The 19,423-nt window shown below is 42.3% G+C and overlaps 1 protein-coding gene across 2 annotated transcripts in view; it reads right to left on the reverse strand.

Annotated features, from left to right (window-relative positions):
* The window catches only part of RPS6KA2 (ribosomal protein S6 kinase A2), a 322,442-nt gene extending 304,375 nt beyond the window's left edge, over positions 1-18,067 (reverse strand). The window contains exons 1-2 of one of the 2 annotated variants that reach the window (XM_026109854.2): positions 17,872-18,067; positions 14,306-14,350 (exon numbers count right to left, since the gene is read on the reverse strand). In XM_026109854.2, coding sequence (XP_025965639.1) covers positions 14,306-14,350; positions 17,872-17,934 — 108 coding nt within the window. In that variant the 5' untranslated portion in view covers positions 17,935-18,067. Of the gene's footprint in view, positions 1-14,305; positions 14,351-17,421; positions 17,539-17,871 lie in introns of those variants that run through there. The other variant, XM_064509229.1, reaches the window with a different exon arrangement.
* Positions 18,068-19,423: the final 1,356 nt, after the last annotated feature.

Raw genomic sequence — 19,423 nt, forward strand, 5'->3', positions numbered from 1 at the left:
TATAGCCATTGTCCCTCACACTCCTTCCTTCTCTTTTCCTTTTTTGGAGGGTCACAGAGACACGCAAGGAAAAAATATATGCTAACTGATCAGACAGCACGTACCAGCCCGTTGGCTGTTGCCAAGTGGAATTCTGCCTTTTCCTCCCCTGGTAGGGCACTGTTTTGAGTCTCTCACCTCCCCTCATCTGCTGATTTTCAGAAAACTTGAGAATAGGGATGTCTCTAGGGTGCCTACCCCACTTTCAAGTCTGACTGAAGCTGGCCATATTTAAAAATTACTATTGGAAGCATACTGTCAGGGCAGTCATATAAGTCTTGTCCTATTAGGAAAATACTAAGGATTTACCAAGCAAAACACTATTGTTTGCACTGATTAAGTTCAAAACCTGTCAACCTTGACATCTTTTAACAACAAACTGCTGCACAATTGTTTGCTTACAGGGCAGACAATATCAGAGTATGGGAATTTTCAGTACAATTCTTTAAACAAGAATCATCTTTTTCCCCATGGAAACAGACTGTGGGTATGTCTACACTGCAATTAGAATTTGACTGCAGGATTTTTGCTAGCTTCAGTCTAAGTAGCTCAAGTCAATATAGCAATGCTTGCCAAAATAGCATGGACTAGGCTCTTCAGAAGCTGAGTACACACCAATTAGTCAAAGTTTATGTTGTCATCCCTTAGCTTCTTTTCATACGGAACTTAACCTATCCCAGCAGCCTCTTAAGACACGTACATTGCCCTCTCTGAAATTACTTCAGTGTTCGTTGTTCAAAAACCTAATGTATCAGAATGACTTTAAAAGATATCTTTTTCCCCTCCTCTAAACAGAGTCACTTAAAATGTTTATCAGTAACATAAACATAGAACAGGAGATGTGACACTCCCCCTATCACAGATGGAGGTACCCAACAGATTTTTCTGATTTAGTTGGTACTTTCACCTATGGATGCTCCCTAGTCCAGACACTGGAAAATGAGAGTTTTGCAGCTGAACAGACCATGGGACAGGAGACATCCTCCATAGGAAAATCTATACTGCCAAACCTCCACAAGCAAGCCTTGTGTTCTACCTACTCTAAAGCTCTGACTACTGGAGTCACATGATTAGGTGAAACTTCATTTGGGGGATTTTAATTTTGAACATTTCTAACTTGTTTGGCGGTGAAGAGCTTAATGTGACTCAGACCAGCTTTAAAAATAAATAAATAAATAAAAGCATTACATGATCTTATCTACATGATCTTTTTCTTTATTTTTACAAGGAGATGAAAGACAGTTTTAACATCATGAGTTAGTGACCCTCAAATTAAGTGACCTAGACAATATATTTTATATATAAAGGTAAACTATATATTTATATAAATGATATATGTGAATAACCAATTTATTTATAAAGATGGCCAATGGTATCCTGGACTGCACTAGGAAGAGCACTGCCAGCAAGTCTAGGGAAGTAATCCTTTCCCTCTACTCAGCACTGGAGCAACTGCATCTAGAGTGATGGGTCCAGCTCTGGGTTCAGCCATAAAAGAAAAGCATGCATATACTGGAGCAAGTACAGGGAAAATGATAAAGGGATAGAAGCATCTGACATAGAAGGGGAGGCTGAGACAGCTGGGATTGTTTAGCCTGGAAAACAGAAGGCCCAGGGGGGACCAGATCAATGTTTAGAAATATCTGATGGGGGCCTGTAAAGAAGCTGGAGCCAAACTCTTCTCAGTGGTGCTCAGTGACAGAAAAAGAGGCGAGGGGCACAGACTGAAACACAGGAAATTCCACCTGAACTGTGAGGGTGACTGAGCACTGGAACAGCTTGCCCAGAGAGGCTGTGAAGTTTCCATCCCCAGAGATATTCAAAAGCTATCTGAACAAGGTCCTGGGCAACCTGCTCTAAGTGACCCTGCTTGAGCAGGGGGGTTGGACTAGTTGATCTGCAGACATCACTTCCAACCTCAAGCATTCTGTGATTCAGACAGTGCCTGATAGCCAGGTGTAACTGGAAGAGAAAAAAAAATAGGAACCAAGAGAAACAGCTTCTCCAGTTTCTCTCTCACCCCTCCCCTCCCCCAAGACACTTTTGGAGGATCTCTCAGCAAACCAATGGCAGAACAGAATTTCATAGGGTTTCTCTGCCCTTTTCACTGTGGCAAAGGAAGACAAAGCCCAAGCTCCCTCTCTCAGCTTGTGGCAGAAACTCACCCAACATTAGTCATGCTGTAACTGCTACAGGGGAGGCATCCAGCACCTGTATTTTCTGCTTCAACAAAATGAGCAGGATTTGCAAGTGTTCCCCATCCTCCAGAAGGTCTTCTCTTATACTGAAATGAACACACTAAGCCGAGTTAGATTTCCTCCTCAAAATGGCACAAGCTATTATATTCAGACAGCCAGAGAAAACAGAGTCCTACACTGCCTCCACTGCAGTCAGCATCTGCCTTGTGTAGCACTTATGGCATAGTTCTATGCTTCCCCCAGCTGTCTGCCAGGGATAAGGAACTGCTGTATCTAAAGAAGCTCTTCCAGTTATTCACACAGGGTATGTCTACATTAGTTAAAGGAGAATGAGAAAAGGCAAGAAGAGTGAGCTAGGTAAAGCAGTATTTTAATGGTCCTTTCTCTCCCGGGGCCTGGGACTGATCTCATTCCAGCTGTACAGTTGAGATACAGTACCTCTGCTCAATGAAAAGGATGAGACGCTCTACTCAGATTAGCCTGCATAAGCATACTGTAAGCATTTGCTCTGCACATATACATTTCCTGATGGACAGTGGCTTATCTATAAGTAAATGCATAGCTGGCCTTCTACCAATAAAGCTGAAGGCTAAGTCTTTCAACAGGGCAAGGATTACCATGTAACATTTCTGCCAGGCATAAATTATCATATTTAACAGGAGGTTCAGTATATTGCCACAGGACAACAAGCTCTCTCCCTTAATATGCACAAAAATATTAACATGGCTAACCCAGAGTCACGTTTATCTCATTCAGAACTGTGTGTCATAAGAAAAAAGTTAGAAAGAAGACTCACATGTGTTCACTAATATGCACAGTTGTTAAATCACCAGATAGTAAAATTTTTTGTCCACTTGTTGCCTGTAAGTATGTCTGCAACACACCTTTAAATGTCACCAAGATACCAATTTAAATACCATGAACGAGTTGTAATGCCCCGACCGCAAGCACAGAAAAAGAATTACATGGAAATATCAGAGAACAGATACTAGATAAATGCCACAGCAAAAAAAAAACAACAAAAGCGAAGGGGGAGAGGTGTTTGATTTTTAAGTCTGTTTCAACTCGTTCTGCAATAGCCAGAAGCATCTTCATCTCCAGCCATTAAAAACAAGCAAAAAAAAAATATCCAAAAAACATCAACATCCTACACTATGAAAGGTCAGACAGTTCCTGAGGAAACACCTTGTGGCTGTCCTCTTATCTCAGCTTGCAAGAAATACTATATTCCCCGCATTAAACAAAATATATAGCAAGCACTGTCCATCGATGTAGGTATTCCTGAAAGTGAACTCTGCAAAGATAATCCAATTCACAGGAAAGAGAATCAATAAAAATTCTGTGCCAACCAACCCACTCTGTATCTGTCATCAGAACTTAGTGTACAATTACTTAACTAGCCTCTAAGCTACTACAAAAGTTAGAGATGAGAAATTCAAGTCCTTACTGTAAGTATGTTGCCAGTCTAACATAAAACTTAAATAAAATTTGTTAGAGCTAGACTTTGACATTATCTTCTCCGCACACTCAATTGCTAACAGTGTGAGAGATCATTTATGCATCTGTGGAGACCCTAGCAGGTGGTTTGAACTGGAGGGCCTCCCCAGACACACCTCCATGTGAATCAAACCTTGCTTGGTGCCTAGCCCTGCAGGAACTGTGCTCTAGCTATGCCTGGCACCCACAGGGCTGAGGAGCAAAGGCCACTTTTGGACTGTTCTGTGTGCTGACAAACAGGCCAGCCCATAGGAAATTGCACTAGGAAACTTTCCCTCTAAGTAGACTTTATCACCCCACCCCTCTGCAACCAAGTCAATACCAAGTCTGGGAGGCTGAGAGGTGCTAAGCATCACTATGCTGTGGCTTTATTACTAGAAATATAAAATAGCCCTTCTTCTCCAGTTACTCTTCCCTTTCTAAGAAGCCTCCCAGAATGATTTGAAAGAAGACTAAGAGATCAAGCATTTTAAAGACATCCTTAGCTAAAAGCATATGGGGGGGGGGGGGGGGGGGAAGAGAGAATTACTGCCTTATTCAGCTGAACCAAATGCTCAAGATAGCTTCCAAGACCACAACTGTGGCATTCCAAGCAGGGCATTCTGCACCTTCAACTACCAATGCTGTAATCTGTAACACAGCCCGCTGGCACGTGCCACAGGAGGTGGAAAAAAACAGGTACACTTCCATGTAAGCCAGAAACAATTTGAAGCAAGGTGCCAGCCACTCAGAGAATGCTCGTTAACCTAACCAAAACACTACTTTTGCAGCTTCATCCTTTGTTTCAGCACCTTTTGTAGGAAGGGTGATTCACAAGCTTCAGTCTCCTTAAAAATAAAGAAAATCATGTTAAAAGCTGCTGCAACAGGTAATTGTACAAGATGTCTCTCTAAAAAATGCTTATCACAATAAAGGACTTCTGTAGAAAAATACAGGTGAAACTCAACATACATTAAACATACCTATGTATTAGTATGTAACAGCAAGCAACCCCCTCACACTTAAACATAACACTACTGTACATGAGACTATCGGCATTTTTATAGTAGTGTATCGCTCATTCTTCTGTTTGGAATACTTTCTTCTGTAACAGATACTGCTAAATATTTTGGGATTCCCTTCTCACTGCAGTTGAAAAATGTTTAAATACACTGACCAAAACCGAGACTTGGACTCGAGCAAAACAACAACCACAACAAAAAAAATGCACCTCCAGAAAAGTTTTAGATTGGGTAAGTGTTGAAGATCCCCCAGTTCCTGATTACTTGAAGCAAGAATTGTGTTTGCTCCAGTGTATCAAAAAATAAAGTTATTTATTCAAGTGCCTACATATAGGTAAATATGCTCAAGCACCTTACTTAAAACTCAGGGCACCACAAATAACACAAGTCATGAATGAAAGTGATGGACAATCCTTGCTCTGATCAGCCATTATACATGCAATTGCTGATTAGTACACAGTGTGTGTCCGTCTGTCTCCTCCACTCCCACCAAGGTTTGGTAGCAGAAAGAGAAATCCTAGACAGGACTGAAAGAACTTAGTAATCAGTTTGCTAATTACCCATTTCACACAAACACAGCAATTAAGAAGGGAAGAAAACAGCTATAAAACAGAGGCAAAAACAGTGATCAGGAAATTGATTCTGACCCATTTTGGCAGGGTCAGAATTTATTTTCTAAACTCTTCACTCACCCAGAATGAAAATATTTACCAGTTTTAACTTCATGCAATTACTAAGAGGTAATTCAGACCATGATACCTAGTTTAAGCAACTTAGATATGCAAGCAATTTTATATAAATGCTGAACCAAAGTTTTGAGCATCTGAAAATCTGCAATTAGCTTCACATAAGCAATACTGTATAAATATCTACCTGCAACCTTAAGTGCCAAATCTTTGTATCCAGCCCCACACCTTTCTGGTGTGGATGCAACCCTCCATCTTCCATAGATGTATTCATACAGCACGGATTTCTGGCACTTGTTAAACATCCCTGGACAAATGAGATTCAGCCTCCTCTAGCTTTAAACATCTAGGTGCTTAAGAAGCAGGTAAACTGACCTTCCCCCTTAACTTCCAATAAATATTAAAAGCAAAACCAAACAACCTTAGATTTCATATGCCCATGTAACTTCCACCACAGTGTAACTCTTGTGAAAGCCTGAAGGTAATGAAGATGCACTGACTAGAGGTCCTTCGATCAGAACTTCTGATGTCCTTAGACTGATCTCCTCTAACAGCTTTGAAAATTGCTTTTCCTGGGTTAAGCAGCAGAGCCTACTGAGTTGAGCTTTTTGATGCTTTGTCCTGAGACACACTGGGACTAATAGAAGGATAAGGTTTTCCTCTCATGATATTTGGGTTGCAGTTTCTCATTTACTACTATATACACGGTGTCATATGGCTAGATGCTGCTCTCAGATGACAGAGAACAAAGTCAAATGGGAAGCAGGCGATTCACTGTGAAACAAAGTTCTTCACAATAAGGAATATTCAAACAGTAATTTAACGGAAGCAGCAAGAGGGTAGGAATCAATTTACTGCTCTGTTTGCAGAGAGCAAAATCGCTGCCCGCAGTAGAAGGCAGACGACACACACCTTCAACTGACTTCACAGCACACAAACTTGCAGAAATTCTGGGTCTGACTTATTTGGATCAACTGCAATCAGATGAATTATCATCCAAGGCTCCCCTTCCTAGTCATCAGGGAAGACTAGTTAGGTCTTGAATAAAATAAATTGCACTCCAAAGCATGCAACTACTTAGAAACAGAAGCCTAATTCTAAACATCTACAATGAAGACGAATCCTCTGTGTCTAGCCATGTCCATTTGAGAATGTATTTTGGGGGGTTTTTTGGTCATAAATGTTGGAGCTACCTCCTGACTTTTTCCCTATCATACCTTTGAAAACACACAGTCAAAGGAAGGTGGTAAGACCCTCCACCCCAGTAGTGAGCTTGTGTTGCTTCATTCATTCTTTGCCACATCACCTTTTCTTTGAGGAAAAAAAAATAAATCTTGGAAGCTGCTAAAATGATTGAAGAGCTGGGTGTGGAGGGAAAGAAGAACAGAGACGGCAAGCAAGGGAAGAGTTCTTATTTCAACCTGGAAGAAATACTGCAAGTATGTTTCCATGAGAGAATAAACTGTAGAGTGAGCAAGAAAACTAGAGTATGTGGATGGGGAAGGAAGAGAAAAGAAATGATTTCCCAGCTCACCGTAACAAAGAAGAATAAGGGGCTTTCTCACCCTAGGATTACAATTTTACGCACAGATGATTGCAGTTTGTTTCCACTTAAAAAATAAACAAGCACACACAAATAGCTCTCTAGGAGGCACCATACTCATCACAGAAACAATTTATCCTTGACTCTAGAGACTGCCAAGTGACTCACCTCTCCTGATGACACAATTAGTTCATAGCCAGAAGTCTCTGGGGCACCAACTGCCATTATGGAACAAGTTCATTTTCACGAAGAAACAGTTTTCCACAAACTTTCTGTCTTAAGTAATAATCCTTGTTCAAAATCAAGCAGCCTAATTCTATTAAGTGTTTTGCAACTTGCAGATAGCTTGTCAAGACTGTTTTCCCACCCCCCCACCCCCAATTCAGCATAACATTTGCCCAGTAATGACTGCTACAGTCCGAACTACAGAATTCATTTAAAAGTTTCTCAAAGCATGTATTAGTATGTACCTGATTGCCTGCCTGATTAATTAAATCAGAGTTGACTGTTTGGGTGTCCACTTAGTGGAAAATATGGTCAGTTAGCTGGTTAGTCTATAACTAAACTCTGTGAACTCAAGAAAAACAAAAACACATACACACATGAAACCTCTTCCTTGCTGGCCTTTATGCACTTTCCCTAAACTATGCAAATTGTACTATCCCACTGCATCAGTGCCTCTTGGAGAGGAGAGGAGGAAAAAAAAAAGCCCCAAAAAACAAAAACAAAAAAACACCAAGCACAGGTGAGGTTCTTGGCGAGAACAGGTAAAGTGAGATCACTTGCACAGCAAAGTCCTGATTCAATAAAGTCTTGAAAAGTTCATGGCAATGCACTTGAGTGACACTTCAGTGAAAGTGAGCACCTGCTGCAATCTGAGGTAAGGAAAGCTCTGCCACCAATTGTAGTCATCAGCCACGTTCTCTGCCAGCTAGTGCCCCATCACCTCCCCATTTAGGGTGAGGAGTCTCAAAGAAAATTGAGTTTGAGTGCATCTTCAGATCTCAAAGACCTCAAAGGTTTCTAAGAAACAGGATCTGTCGCTCTTCATTATCCTTTGGCAAGGAGAGCAGTTTCAGTGCAGGGTTGCTGCTCACCATACATCAGCATCTTAGCATTAGCTGGAGCAAGCCACAGTGGTTGAGAAGTCTCAAAAAAGGTTCGTGGACATTTAGCAGAAGAAATTACTTTCTTAAATGCTATTGTCTCCAATGTGTCTAAGACACAACAGCATACTACCTGAAACCAGTAAAAGTAATTTAAGAAAAGCAGTAGCGAACATGCAATAAAAATAGCTAGAAAGTGAACTTTAACATAAATATTTTAACTTTAATGATACCCGATTCAAATGTCAAAGTTCATTCCATTTGTATGACAACTCTTTCTACATTCTTTTTGTTGCACAGAACACCTCAGATTTTCCATGTCTCTATTTGGCCAAGCTGCATCAGTTCCCTTCAGGAAAAAGAGATTAAGAAAAAGCAAAAAGCAGTTTTTCCTCTTTTTATACAGATGTCTCCCCTATGCACATCTCTCCGATTCACTGGTAAGTACAAGGACATAACAAATCAATATATGAAAGACCAGAAGTACAAAAATTCTCTTTCAAAGGGGGAAGTACAACTATAGTCTCATCAGCTATATAGTCTCATCTTCCAATGCTGGGACTCTGAACAAAGACACTGGCATGCAAAGGGGAAAAAAGGACACTTCATCTATTTCATGCCTCAGCCATCCCCTCTCCCTTTTTACCTTCACAAAAGGTCAAAGGTAGAATAAGCCTTTCACTTCCGTAGAGGACATGCTTCAATATACCCAATTTTGCATGGAGTTAAACAAAAAGCAATATTCAGTTGGTTTCCTGATCAACCTCATTCCAAAACAAATTGCATTACCTACTTCAAAACTGAGAAGTGTTAGAAAATAGTATAGATAAATTCCCCAAATACTCACAAAATCAATTTCCAAAAATCAATCAACTTTTCTGATTTGCAGTTATCTACCAACTCCTTCATAAAAGCCAAGTACTTCAGAATCAAAAAACAACAACAAAAACCCAACACTTAAGGGTAAAACAGCTTGTGCTGCCTGCATAATTCTTCTCACGGAAGAATTACGGGAAGGAGAAAATGCCATTAATTTGTTTCTTGAATATGTCACCAGTGTAGTTTCATAAAGGTCCATGCAAGGTCATCAGTTTTCAGTGATCAGGTAAGGGCCTGCATTTGAGCCCACTCACTATCTACATTTAGAGAAAGGAACAAATGATCCCTAGAAGACTTCTATGGCTCCGGTTTTTGAGAGGTGAGCAGCATACTCTGACTCTGGAATCAGAGTCACTTACTGTGATAATGCATTGCTTGATTAGAAAGCAGTTTTTCATTACTTTGTAATTTTTTTCTTCTCAAAAAAATACTCCTCAGAACTGAGGAAACAGGTTAAAATTTTTTAAAAATCATGTTAAGTACACATACTGTTGTTATCTAGCAATCTTAACCAGGCTTCCCTGCTTAATGAGTTTTTGCGTCATATTACATAATCGTACTTCTCCACACTGTGTGCAATACCATTCATTTGATAAGCCTATTTGCTTTTTCCTGAAAGGTCAGTCTATTCCTACGATCAAAGGCTTTAAACAAGTTTTTAAACATATATACAGATACACATAACCAAGAAACCTCAGCCATTCTATTTAATACCTTCCTGTCACAGGGTAAGAGCTCATGTTTTAAGATTATTCCCAACAACCAAAAAAACCCAATTCTCATGAAGCAGCAGAGAAACTGCACAGTTGTTTTGTACACCTTCAATACACATACTAACCAGTAACCTGCAAGCTTCACTACTCTGAGACATGAAGTTTTTGCTTTGCTAAGCAGTCATTTGGATCTGCATTAAAAATCATCCGCGACATACATTACCACCATAGGTTTCATAATAGATTGAACAGTTTATACTAGGTGTATTGAGACCTTCAATCAATTGAAGCAGGAGCAACTAGGGAAAGTTCACCCAGCACTATGAAAAAGCTTAAATAACAGCCTCATCCAATATTGCAATGAGAGCAGCTCTTTGAACGGTAAACCAGAATGTTCCAATCTGTGTAATTTGTGTTAGCCGTTTTTTTTCAGACATTGAGAAATGCTGTGATATACCAGCAATTCTAGTACTTATGCATACTGGTTAAGCTGTTTTGAGACAGTTCTAGTGATGATCACAACAAATGGTCTGAAAGCATTTTTCATGGTCTCCACAGTTGACTACTACTTCAGCACCACGGAAGAAAGGCTGTTACTGACAGGTCAGTTTTACATTACCACAGATATGCTTTGATGTTGTGGTGGGTGTCTGCTACAGACAGCCTGATCAGGAAGAAGTAGATCAGGTCTTCAGACAAGTAAAAGCCTCATGTTCGCAGGCCCTGGTCCTTACGGGACACTTTAATCACTCCAGTATCTGCTGAAGGGAAAACACAATAGGGCACAAGCAACCCAGGTGGTTTCCGGAGTGCACTGTCAACTTCCTCACACATTGACTCCTCAGTCACCTGAGAGGACATGCTCTGCCACACCTGATCCTCACAAATAAGGAAGAGCTGGTCAGGGATGTCAAAGGCAGGGACAGCCTTGACTACAGCAACCATGAGATGGTGCAGTTCAGAATCCTGCAAGGAGGGAACAAAAAGCAGGACTGTAACCCATGACTTCAGAAGAGCAAACTTTGGCCTGTTCAGCAATCTGCTTGGAAGAATCCCACGGAAGACTGTCCTGGAGAGAAGAGAGGTCCAAGAGAACTGGTTTCAAGGATCAGCTCCTCCAAGTGCAAGAACGGTCCATCCCAACAAGCAGAAAAATCAAGCAAAAACAACAGGAGGCCAGCAGGGATGAACAAGGAGCTCCGAACTAAATTCAAACATCCAAAGAAAGTGTACAAGTAGAAGCACAGATAGCTGACCAGAAGGAATACACAACAACTATCCTAGCATGCAGGGATGGTGTTTGGAAAGCCAATGTCTACCCACAGTTGAATCTGGCAAGGAACATTAAGGGCAACAAGAAGGACTTCTACAGGTGTATCAACCACAATGAGTCTAGGGAATATGTGGGCCCACTGCTGAATGGGGCAGAGGGCCTGGTGACAACAGACACAGAAAAGGCAGAGGTACTCGAAGCCTTCTTCACCTCAGTCTTATTTGGTCAGATTGGCCTTCAGGAATTCCAGGCCCCCAAGACCAGAGGCAAAGCCTGGAGCAAGGACAACTTGCCTTGGCAGAGGAAGAGCAGGTTAAGGAACACTTAAACAGATTGGACATACACAAGTCCACAGGACCTGATGGGATGCACCCGCAAGTACTGAGGAAGCTGCCAATGTCATTGCAAGGCCACTCTGAATCATCTTTGAAAGGTCATGGTGACCACAGAAGGCTCCCAAGGACTGGAAGAAATCAAGTCACTCCTATCTTCAAGAGCGGCAAGAAGGTGGGTCCGGGGAACTACAAGCCAGTCTGCCTCACTTCAACCCCTGGGAAGGTGATTGAGGACCTAATCCTCCTGGAAGACACTTTCAGATATATGAAGGACAGGAAGGTGATTAAGAATTCAGCATAGATTTACAAAGGGAAAAGTCATGCTTAACCAACCTGTTAACCTTCAATGATGAGATGATGGGCTTAGTGGATAAGGAAGGGAAACAGTGGATGCTGTTTGTCTCAACTTTAGCAAGGCTTGTCACACTGTCTCCCATAATATCCACACAGACAAGCTGTGGAAGTATGGACTAGGTAAGTGGTCAGTGAGGAAGTACAAGAGTCCTGTACCTGAGAAGGAATAACCCCAGGCACCAGTACAGCCTAGGGGCTGACCAGCTGGAGAGCAGCTCTGCAGAGAAGGACCTGGGGGACAGTAAGTTGAACACTGGCCTGCAATGCACCCTCACAGCAGAGAAAACCAACAGTATCCTGGGCTGCATTAAGCAGAGCATTGCCAGCAAGTGAAGGGAGGTGATCCTTCCCCTCTAGTTAGCATTGGGGAGATTACACCTGGAGTGCTGGTCCCAGTTTTGGGCTCACCAGCACAAGAGAGATATGGGCATACTGGAGCAAGTACGGTGAAGGCTCACAAAGATGATTAAGGGATAGAAGCATCTGACATAGAAGGGGAGGCTGAGACAGCTGGGATTGTTTAGCCTGGAAAACAGAAGGCCCAGGGGGGACCAGATCAATGTTTAGAAATATCTGATGGGGGCCTGTAAAGAAGCTGGAGCCAAACTCTTCTCAGTGGTGCTCAGTGACAGAAAAAGAGGCGAGGGGCACAGACTGAAACACAGGAAATTCCATCTGAAGATTAGAAAAGCCTTTTTTTACACTGTGAGGATGACTGAGCACTGGAACAAGTTGTCCAAACAGGTTGTGCAGTCTCCATCTTTGTAGATATTCAAAATCTGACTGGAAACAGTTCTGAGCAACCTGCTGTAGCTGACCTGGCTCCAAACAGAGAGGCTGGATCAGACATCCTCCAAAGGTCCCTTCCAACCTCAGTTCTTCTATGTTACGAATATATCTACATCAACATGATAACAGTAACACTAGAGTAACAAATCAAGTTTTCACTGCTGTGGAAGGTTTTGTGCTCTCCTCGCTATGATTACTCAACACAGTAAGCTTCTGAAAGCTGCTATTACATCTACACATAATCTCCAGAAAAAATGAAAAATATGAGCCGTTACCTGCTGTTTGTTATAAAGGCTTGGTTTTCCACTGAGGATCCAGTAAGTTCATATCCCCTACAGAGAGGCACAGTGCAGTGCACGCTCACCATGAGACTACACAGACAGCATCCACATTTGCTCCCTCAAATTTTATTACTCACCTTTGCACAAGTGTGCACAGTATCAGCAGAAGTTGCTGGGGACCCTTCTGCTGACTGCTGGATGAACAAATACTGAAGAACATCATTTAAAAGTATGTCATTCCTGGTCTTTCACAGCATTACCAGAAAGATTTAATTTCAATCCTTACTTTGGGCTAGGTACAGAACAAGCCATCAAGGAAAAGCCAAAGTAGCACGTGTCTTTGGAAACTCAGTACAGGAGTGAGCAGTAAACTCAGGTCGAGCCATTTTCAGTTTTGCCATGCAATTTTCATGGAACAAACCTTGCAGGACCTACCTAGTTCTGTCTGGATGGCTATTTAGCACTTCTGCTACAGGTCTCTCCTACTTTCTTGAGAGCCCCATACATTTCTTTTAAAGCACTCTCCCAGCACAAATTTTAACAATTGATAAGGTCTCCTGTTTACCGCTTCAAACCCTCTCTGTGAGAAACAGTAATTTATGGATCAGAATCGCATCAGTCTGCAGCCTCCCTTCAGGCCTGAAGAGAGCTGCAGTCTTCTTCACTTTTTAAGAAAAGGAAGTCTCCAGTGAGCTTTCAAGCACCGTTCCACCACATCAGCATTAGAAGAAGCCCAGCAACAAAATAACATTGTGCTGAATAAGTTAAGAGGGGCCACTGTGGTCTGTCATTAAGAGAAAGGGTGTTTCCCAAGTAGCTTCCCAATGTGTATGAAACATCTGGCAAGGGGGCACAGGAGCAAGTTTCAAGTCCAGTTTGCTAAGGTACTGGAGATTGCTTACTCCCCTCAAACCATCAGCAGCATTACCTTTCACTGACACCTGTAGTCAGCAGCAGCTGTTTCTGTAGTCAAGACAAGTTTCACTCTCAGCCTCATCATAATTAACGTTTTTGTTCTTACGTGGTTTGGATCATCATACTGCCTTCTGTCTCTTCTATTTGGCACTGAAGCTCTCTGAGGCAAGAACCATTTTTCTTCTGTTTTTAGAAAATTAGCACAATAGTAAAATGCTACAATAGTAATTAATCAGACTTGCAAGAAAGATAACTCAGTCTAGTGAGTGAACAGGAAAGAGTTCAAAACCTTACAGTATTTAGGGTTAATTCACCAGGTACAATTCACTGCTACTTATGCAAACATTTTTATGATGACCACTACTCTTTCTGAGGCCGTTACACTGTCTTTGCTACAGGAAATGTAAAGGCCTAGAGAAGTTTTCTATTTTTTTTTCTTGGAAAACTATCAGTAGAAGAGTAATATCTGTAAAATAAAGTTTCCTAACCTCCAGCTGAACAACTCCATTCTTGATTTTTAACTTGACAGTGTAGTAAGAGACTGGAAAAGCAGGTTCTTTTTGCATCTTCAGGCCTTAAAGCATGTGGAAAAGAAGCACTAGAGACATTTTATTTCCATAAAGGCAGAAGATTATATTATGACCACACAAATATTAGAAAGTGATTAACAAATACATAGATTATGCATAGATTTACCTCTTTTATAGGTTCTTCATCCAGGGTAGCATCTTCTACCACAGGCTAGTGAACACAGAAGAGAGAAGAGAAGAAAAAACATCTCATAAATACAGTTTATTAGGACAAACAGAATTCTAAGCCAAATTCTAGCAAAAATGGAATCTGTTTACTTTTAGTCAATAAAGTCACTCCAGACTTGCACTACTGCAGTAGACATGTTTAATTATTCACGCTTAGTGTAGGTAACAACCTTTGAATTTATGAAGATCTTTCTCTAACAGATAGTGTGTAGCTTTGTTGTAGTTTCCTATTTGCTGAATCAGTACATGACTGATTCTACTTTCTTCAGCTATTAGTGGCTGAAAAATTTGCACTTACCCTTTCATCTGCTAAAAGAAAGTTTCTTTAAAGAAAGAGTACACAGAAGGGTGAGCACTATTACACAAAGTTGCTGATGAACAGTCAAAATCATGTTTGTCAATAGAAATGGCACAAGAACGAATGAAAGAAATAAAACAAGATCATTCATGAATAAACTAAATGAAGATTTGGAAAAACAATTCTTGTTGAGGAAAAGAGAATACATGTACACTTCAAGCCAGATTTTTCAAACACTCAACTCCCTTTTCAAATACTGTATTTTTAATGGGTGCTCAACTGAAATCTACTAAGTTGTGAGCCCTTTGAGAAAGGGGTAGAAAGATTACTTCAAGCTTGATCATGCAGCCCTTTCTTAGGGAAATATTCCCAAGGCTGTAATTCACTACCCCATCCATCCAAATTGAGAGGGATCAATAACTTTGCCCAAGCACACCGGAATTCCAGAGCCATTAAATGTCCTAATTTCCTTGCTTACTTGTCAGACACAATTAATGCCCTCCAGAGTCAACAGGTGAAGGATGTAGGATTTTTGCTCCAGTCTTTCCTTGTGCACACATAATACAAAACATGCCCTCCCTGCACTCCTCCTTATAGAGGAATTGATTTACTATAAATGCTGTCCTTAATATTTGCAAGTCATTCACCTGAGTCATCCATAGCTACTCATAAAAGCATCTATTTTAAAAGGGTTTCTGGCATTAGAGGGAGGGAAGGAGGAGGTCCATATGTACAAGAGAAAGAAACCGTCTCCCTCCTTGTCTACTTATCTACTAACTGTGAAAAGCTTCAGTGAAAAAGAACAACTTGCAGACAATCATGAAAACATTTTATCCCACACAGATTCAGAGCCCATGACAGCTCCCTAGAAGTAGTCCAATCACTAGTGTTAAAGCTGCATTCAGCTTAGATTAAAAAAAATGCTATTATTGTTTGAAAAGAATGGTCTTTGCAGGTAACAGGCCACAAGGGATGGAATTAATTTCATATACCTAAACTAGATTAGAGCAAACAGTGCTTTAGGAATTCTATCTACAGCATGATTTAAAGGGTTGTAAGTTATAACATATCTTTAATATGCTTAAAGATAGCAATAGATAAAAACAATAAATGGTGCTCTGTTGTTCTTATCTAAACTCCAAAAGTTTATACCTACCATTCTTTAATCTTCTCTAAATTATTTGCAAGCGAAATCTTGCATCAAGAGTGACAGAACCAACTGTGTAGCTCATAACTATAAGTATTCTTTAAAGCGGAGGGGTGAGGAGGGGGAGGAGAGCAGAAATCAAACATCTGATTAATCAGCTCTGGAAAAGGGTCAGTTAAACTTGGTAAGGAGCGCCACACCCTTTCTTTCTCAGTTTAACTGGAAGAAAGGCCTCATTCTCCTCTAACAACAAGAGAGATGACAATAGAAAGCTACTGTCCCAAGCAATGGACACTGAAGCTGAAAGCTTCAGCTATGATCCAGGGAGGTTTTTCGCGGGGGCTGCTGGCAGATACACCAATCTGAGCACTGACTTAAATGTTTTCTGTCTGGATAAGAAAGAAAAATACTGGACATGCACAAAGCAGAAACTGATTTTAGGAGAGAGGAAAGGATGAAGAAGGAGAGCAAGTACGCACATGCAACTTACTCAGATACTTTGCTCAAGGAAAGGCAGACTTTGTTTTCTGGCCAAGGAAAGTATCATTTCCACGCTCTCCAGTAGAAAACTGTTTACAATATACTCAGTGCTACAGAAGAAGGACCTGATGCATATTATACAACTGCCCTCATCAGGAAAGTGACTGAACAAGGGATCAGCTAACTGTTTAAATAGTCAGAAACAATATGCTGTTACCTAGATATAGCATGTTTGTCAGCACAGGTTTCTTGCATTACACAAATCAGAGCAAGTGACAACATTTAAAAGTAAATTACACAACAGAAACCTCTCTAAGCCCCCCCAAGCTTGTTCCTCATGTAGAGACCGAGAATGAGCTATAGTGGTATAATACATAAAAAATGATGTGAAAGGTGATACTATAATGTATTTAAATTAATGCTATGAAATGAAATCTTTTCCAGAGTTCAGCAGCTCCTTTTCTGAGACACAAACTTGTGTCCCCTGTAACCTGGCTGTTTAAGTTACATTAAAAAACAAAACAAAACAAAAAAAAAAAACAGAACTCTGACCAAGTCAGAAGAGCTTTAAGTGTAAATGAAAATCAATGTTAAAAAACAAACACAAGAAAACCCACACCTTGCAGATTTCATTCACGTGTTTACACCACCTGTTACAAATGTGTACTTTGTACTGGAAATAACTGACCAAAACCACATAATTTTTGTTGTGTTACTCAAGAGACCCAGAAATACTCAGGAACCCACTGTATCTCTGTTTGCACAGAGACAAGATGATGATACTTTTCTTGACACAAGTAAGAGAATCTTAAATTGCAGGTAATGAAAGCTCTACAAGACAAATACAATGAGCCTGTATCATACAGTAGCCAGCTAGTTCTTACAGCATTATGCATTTCCAGCACGATCCTGAAAGCATAGTCTTGTGCTCAGACATAATAGAAGAGGGTCTGACTTGCTCTAGTTTTGTGCTGATGTTAAAACAAACGCAAGGAAGCTCAGAATCAAAATCTAATCTAATCTAAAGATGAGTAGTTCAAGTAAGAGAGAAGCAACACAAAAAAAAAAAATCAAACCTAGCTGACCAGAAAACTATCCCAGCCTCAAATTAAAGGTTACATAGGCTTACATTTAAACGTTAAGTGAATCCCACTCGGTCTGTTCTGCAGGTTTCCCTCCGTTTTACATGCTATCGCTTAAAGCAGCCTCAAATCCCTCGAGTACAATTCCGATTCAAACTCGTCAGAAGGACAGGTCTAGAAGGAAACCGGCATCGATCAGCCCCTGGAGCGGCGCCTGGCAGCGGGGCCATTTGAGCCGTTACCGACTGCGCGACCTCCGCGCGACCCGCCGCAGGGCGCAGAGCATCCCCGCGGCGCCCTGGTCTTCAACAGCCGCCTGCGGCTTCGGGAGCAACAGGTGTCTCGGCCTCGCCTCTCCCCCCGCTCCGGGTACTTACCGGAGAGGATGAGGGACACTAGTTACACCCCATTTCATGACATCTGGAACAGCCCTGAGGCGATTCCTCCCCGCGGGAAGGGAGGCTGGCAGCCCCCATCCCCTCCCCGGCCCCGCTTACCTCCGTCTCCATGGGCTCCACCTCGATCCTCTTCCATAGCTCCAGTAAGTGGGCAATCGGCATGCTGGACTATTTCTGGCAGAAGCTGAGGGGCGAGATAAAATAAAGCAAGAGCGCGCAGGTTACAGGGGAAAAAAGAGAGCGGGACGCGGAGGCGCGCAGGGACCCTCCGCCCCGGGACCCTCCGCCCGCTCGGCAAAATGGCTCCCTGCGTGACCGCGGCCGCCAAGACCGGCGGAGCCCGGCGCGAAGGGCGCCGCTCCCGGAGCGGAGCCGAGCCGAGCCGAGCCGCCGCCTCCCGCGGGTGCGCACTCGCGTCCCCACCACCCTCCTTCGCTTTTAAACGAGGGGCGAAAGTTGAGCGCGAGGATGAGGCGGGCGCTGCTATAGCAACGGCACCGCACGGCGCAGGGCGGCAGCGCCGTGCCAACGGCCGGCCGCGGCGAGCCGCCACTCGCGGGGCCCAGCCAGGCCGAGCCGGGCCGGGCCGGGCCGGGCCGGGCCGAGCCCGGGGCCGCCACCCCGCCGGCGCTGCCCGCTTTGTACCCCCAACACACACACACACACACACACACACACACACACACACACACGCACAATCCCACTGCGTGGCACGGGAGAGAGGAGACCTCTGCTGAACAAGAGGCGAGGGCGGTGCTGCGCCGGGGGGGCCGCCCCGCCCCGCCGACCCCCCCTCCCACCGCGGTGGCGGTTACTGGAGCACTGTCAGCCAGGGGCAGCGTTTGGGGGGGGGGGGGGGGGGGTGAAAAATATATATACAAATATACGTCATTTCATACATATAAAATGTATAACCAAATCAGGACATTAAAACCAACACATTTCCTGACCCCTTCAGTTAGTTTGAAGCTATATGAGGTAGAAACATACAGGAAAGACTGAATGATGGGACCTCACTGTTCCTTTAGCGTATGGGGTTTTGTTCCAAGCGTAACATAATGCTGTAGTATCCTGGAGTAGTTTCACTAAATTCAGCAGTGCTGAAAGATGAGCTGGGTCTAACACAAGTGTTAAAATTCATTGAACTAACCAAATCATGTATGTTGTATTCCACCCCTTCCCCCTCAACGAAAAAGCAGATTTTTCTTAAGCTGAGGCTGAAAAAGTATTTCAAATAGTGTGGTTCTCTGTCCTGTCTTTCCCTTTTACACTGAACTCTGGAACTCCTTTGATTAAAGATTCTGTGATAACAGGGTCTCCTGCATTGATGAGAACACCGATTTTCTTGGCGATTTATGTATTCTGCTAGAATCTTTATACACAGGGAAAACATTTTTAGATGTCCGCAAGCTTAAAATTCCTAAGTATTTGACAAAAGAAGTTCTTCCATTTTAGAAAAGGATATTTGATGTAGTTAAGAACTTGAAATGGAGGTTAATTATGCAGTGCTACAAATAATTGTCACATTCATTCCAACAGCATCTAATGGACAGCCTCGCGCCCCCCCCTGCCCCCCCCCCCGAAAAGTAGTGGAAAATCCATACCTCCCTGCCCAAATCCTTGTGGTCCATTTACAAGGATATTATGTGGG

This window comes from Dromaius novaehollandiae, chromosome 3 (assembly GCF_036370855.1).
Source record: "Dromaius novaehollandiae isolate bDroNov1 chromosome 3, bDroNov1.hap1, whole genome shotgun sequence".
Lineage (NCBI taxonomy): Eukaryota > Metazoa > Chordata > Aves > Casuariiformes > Dromaiidae > Dromaius > Dromaius novaehollandiae.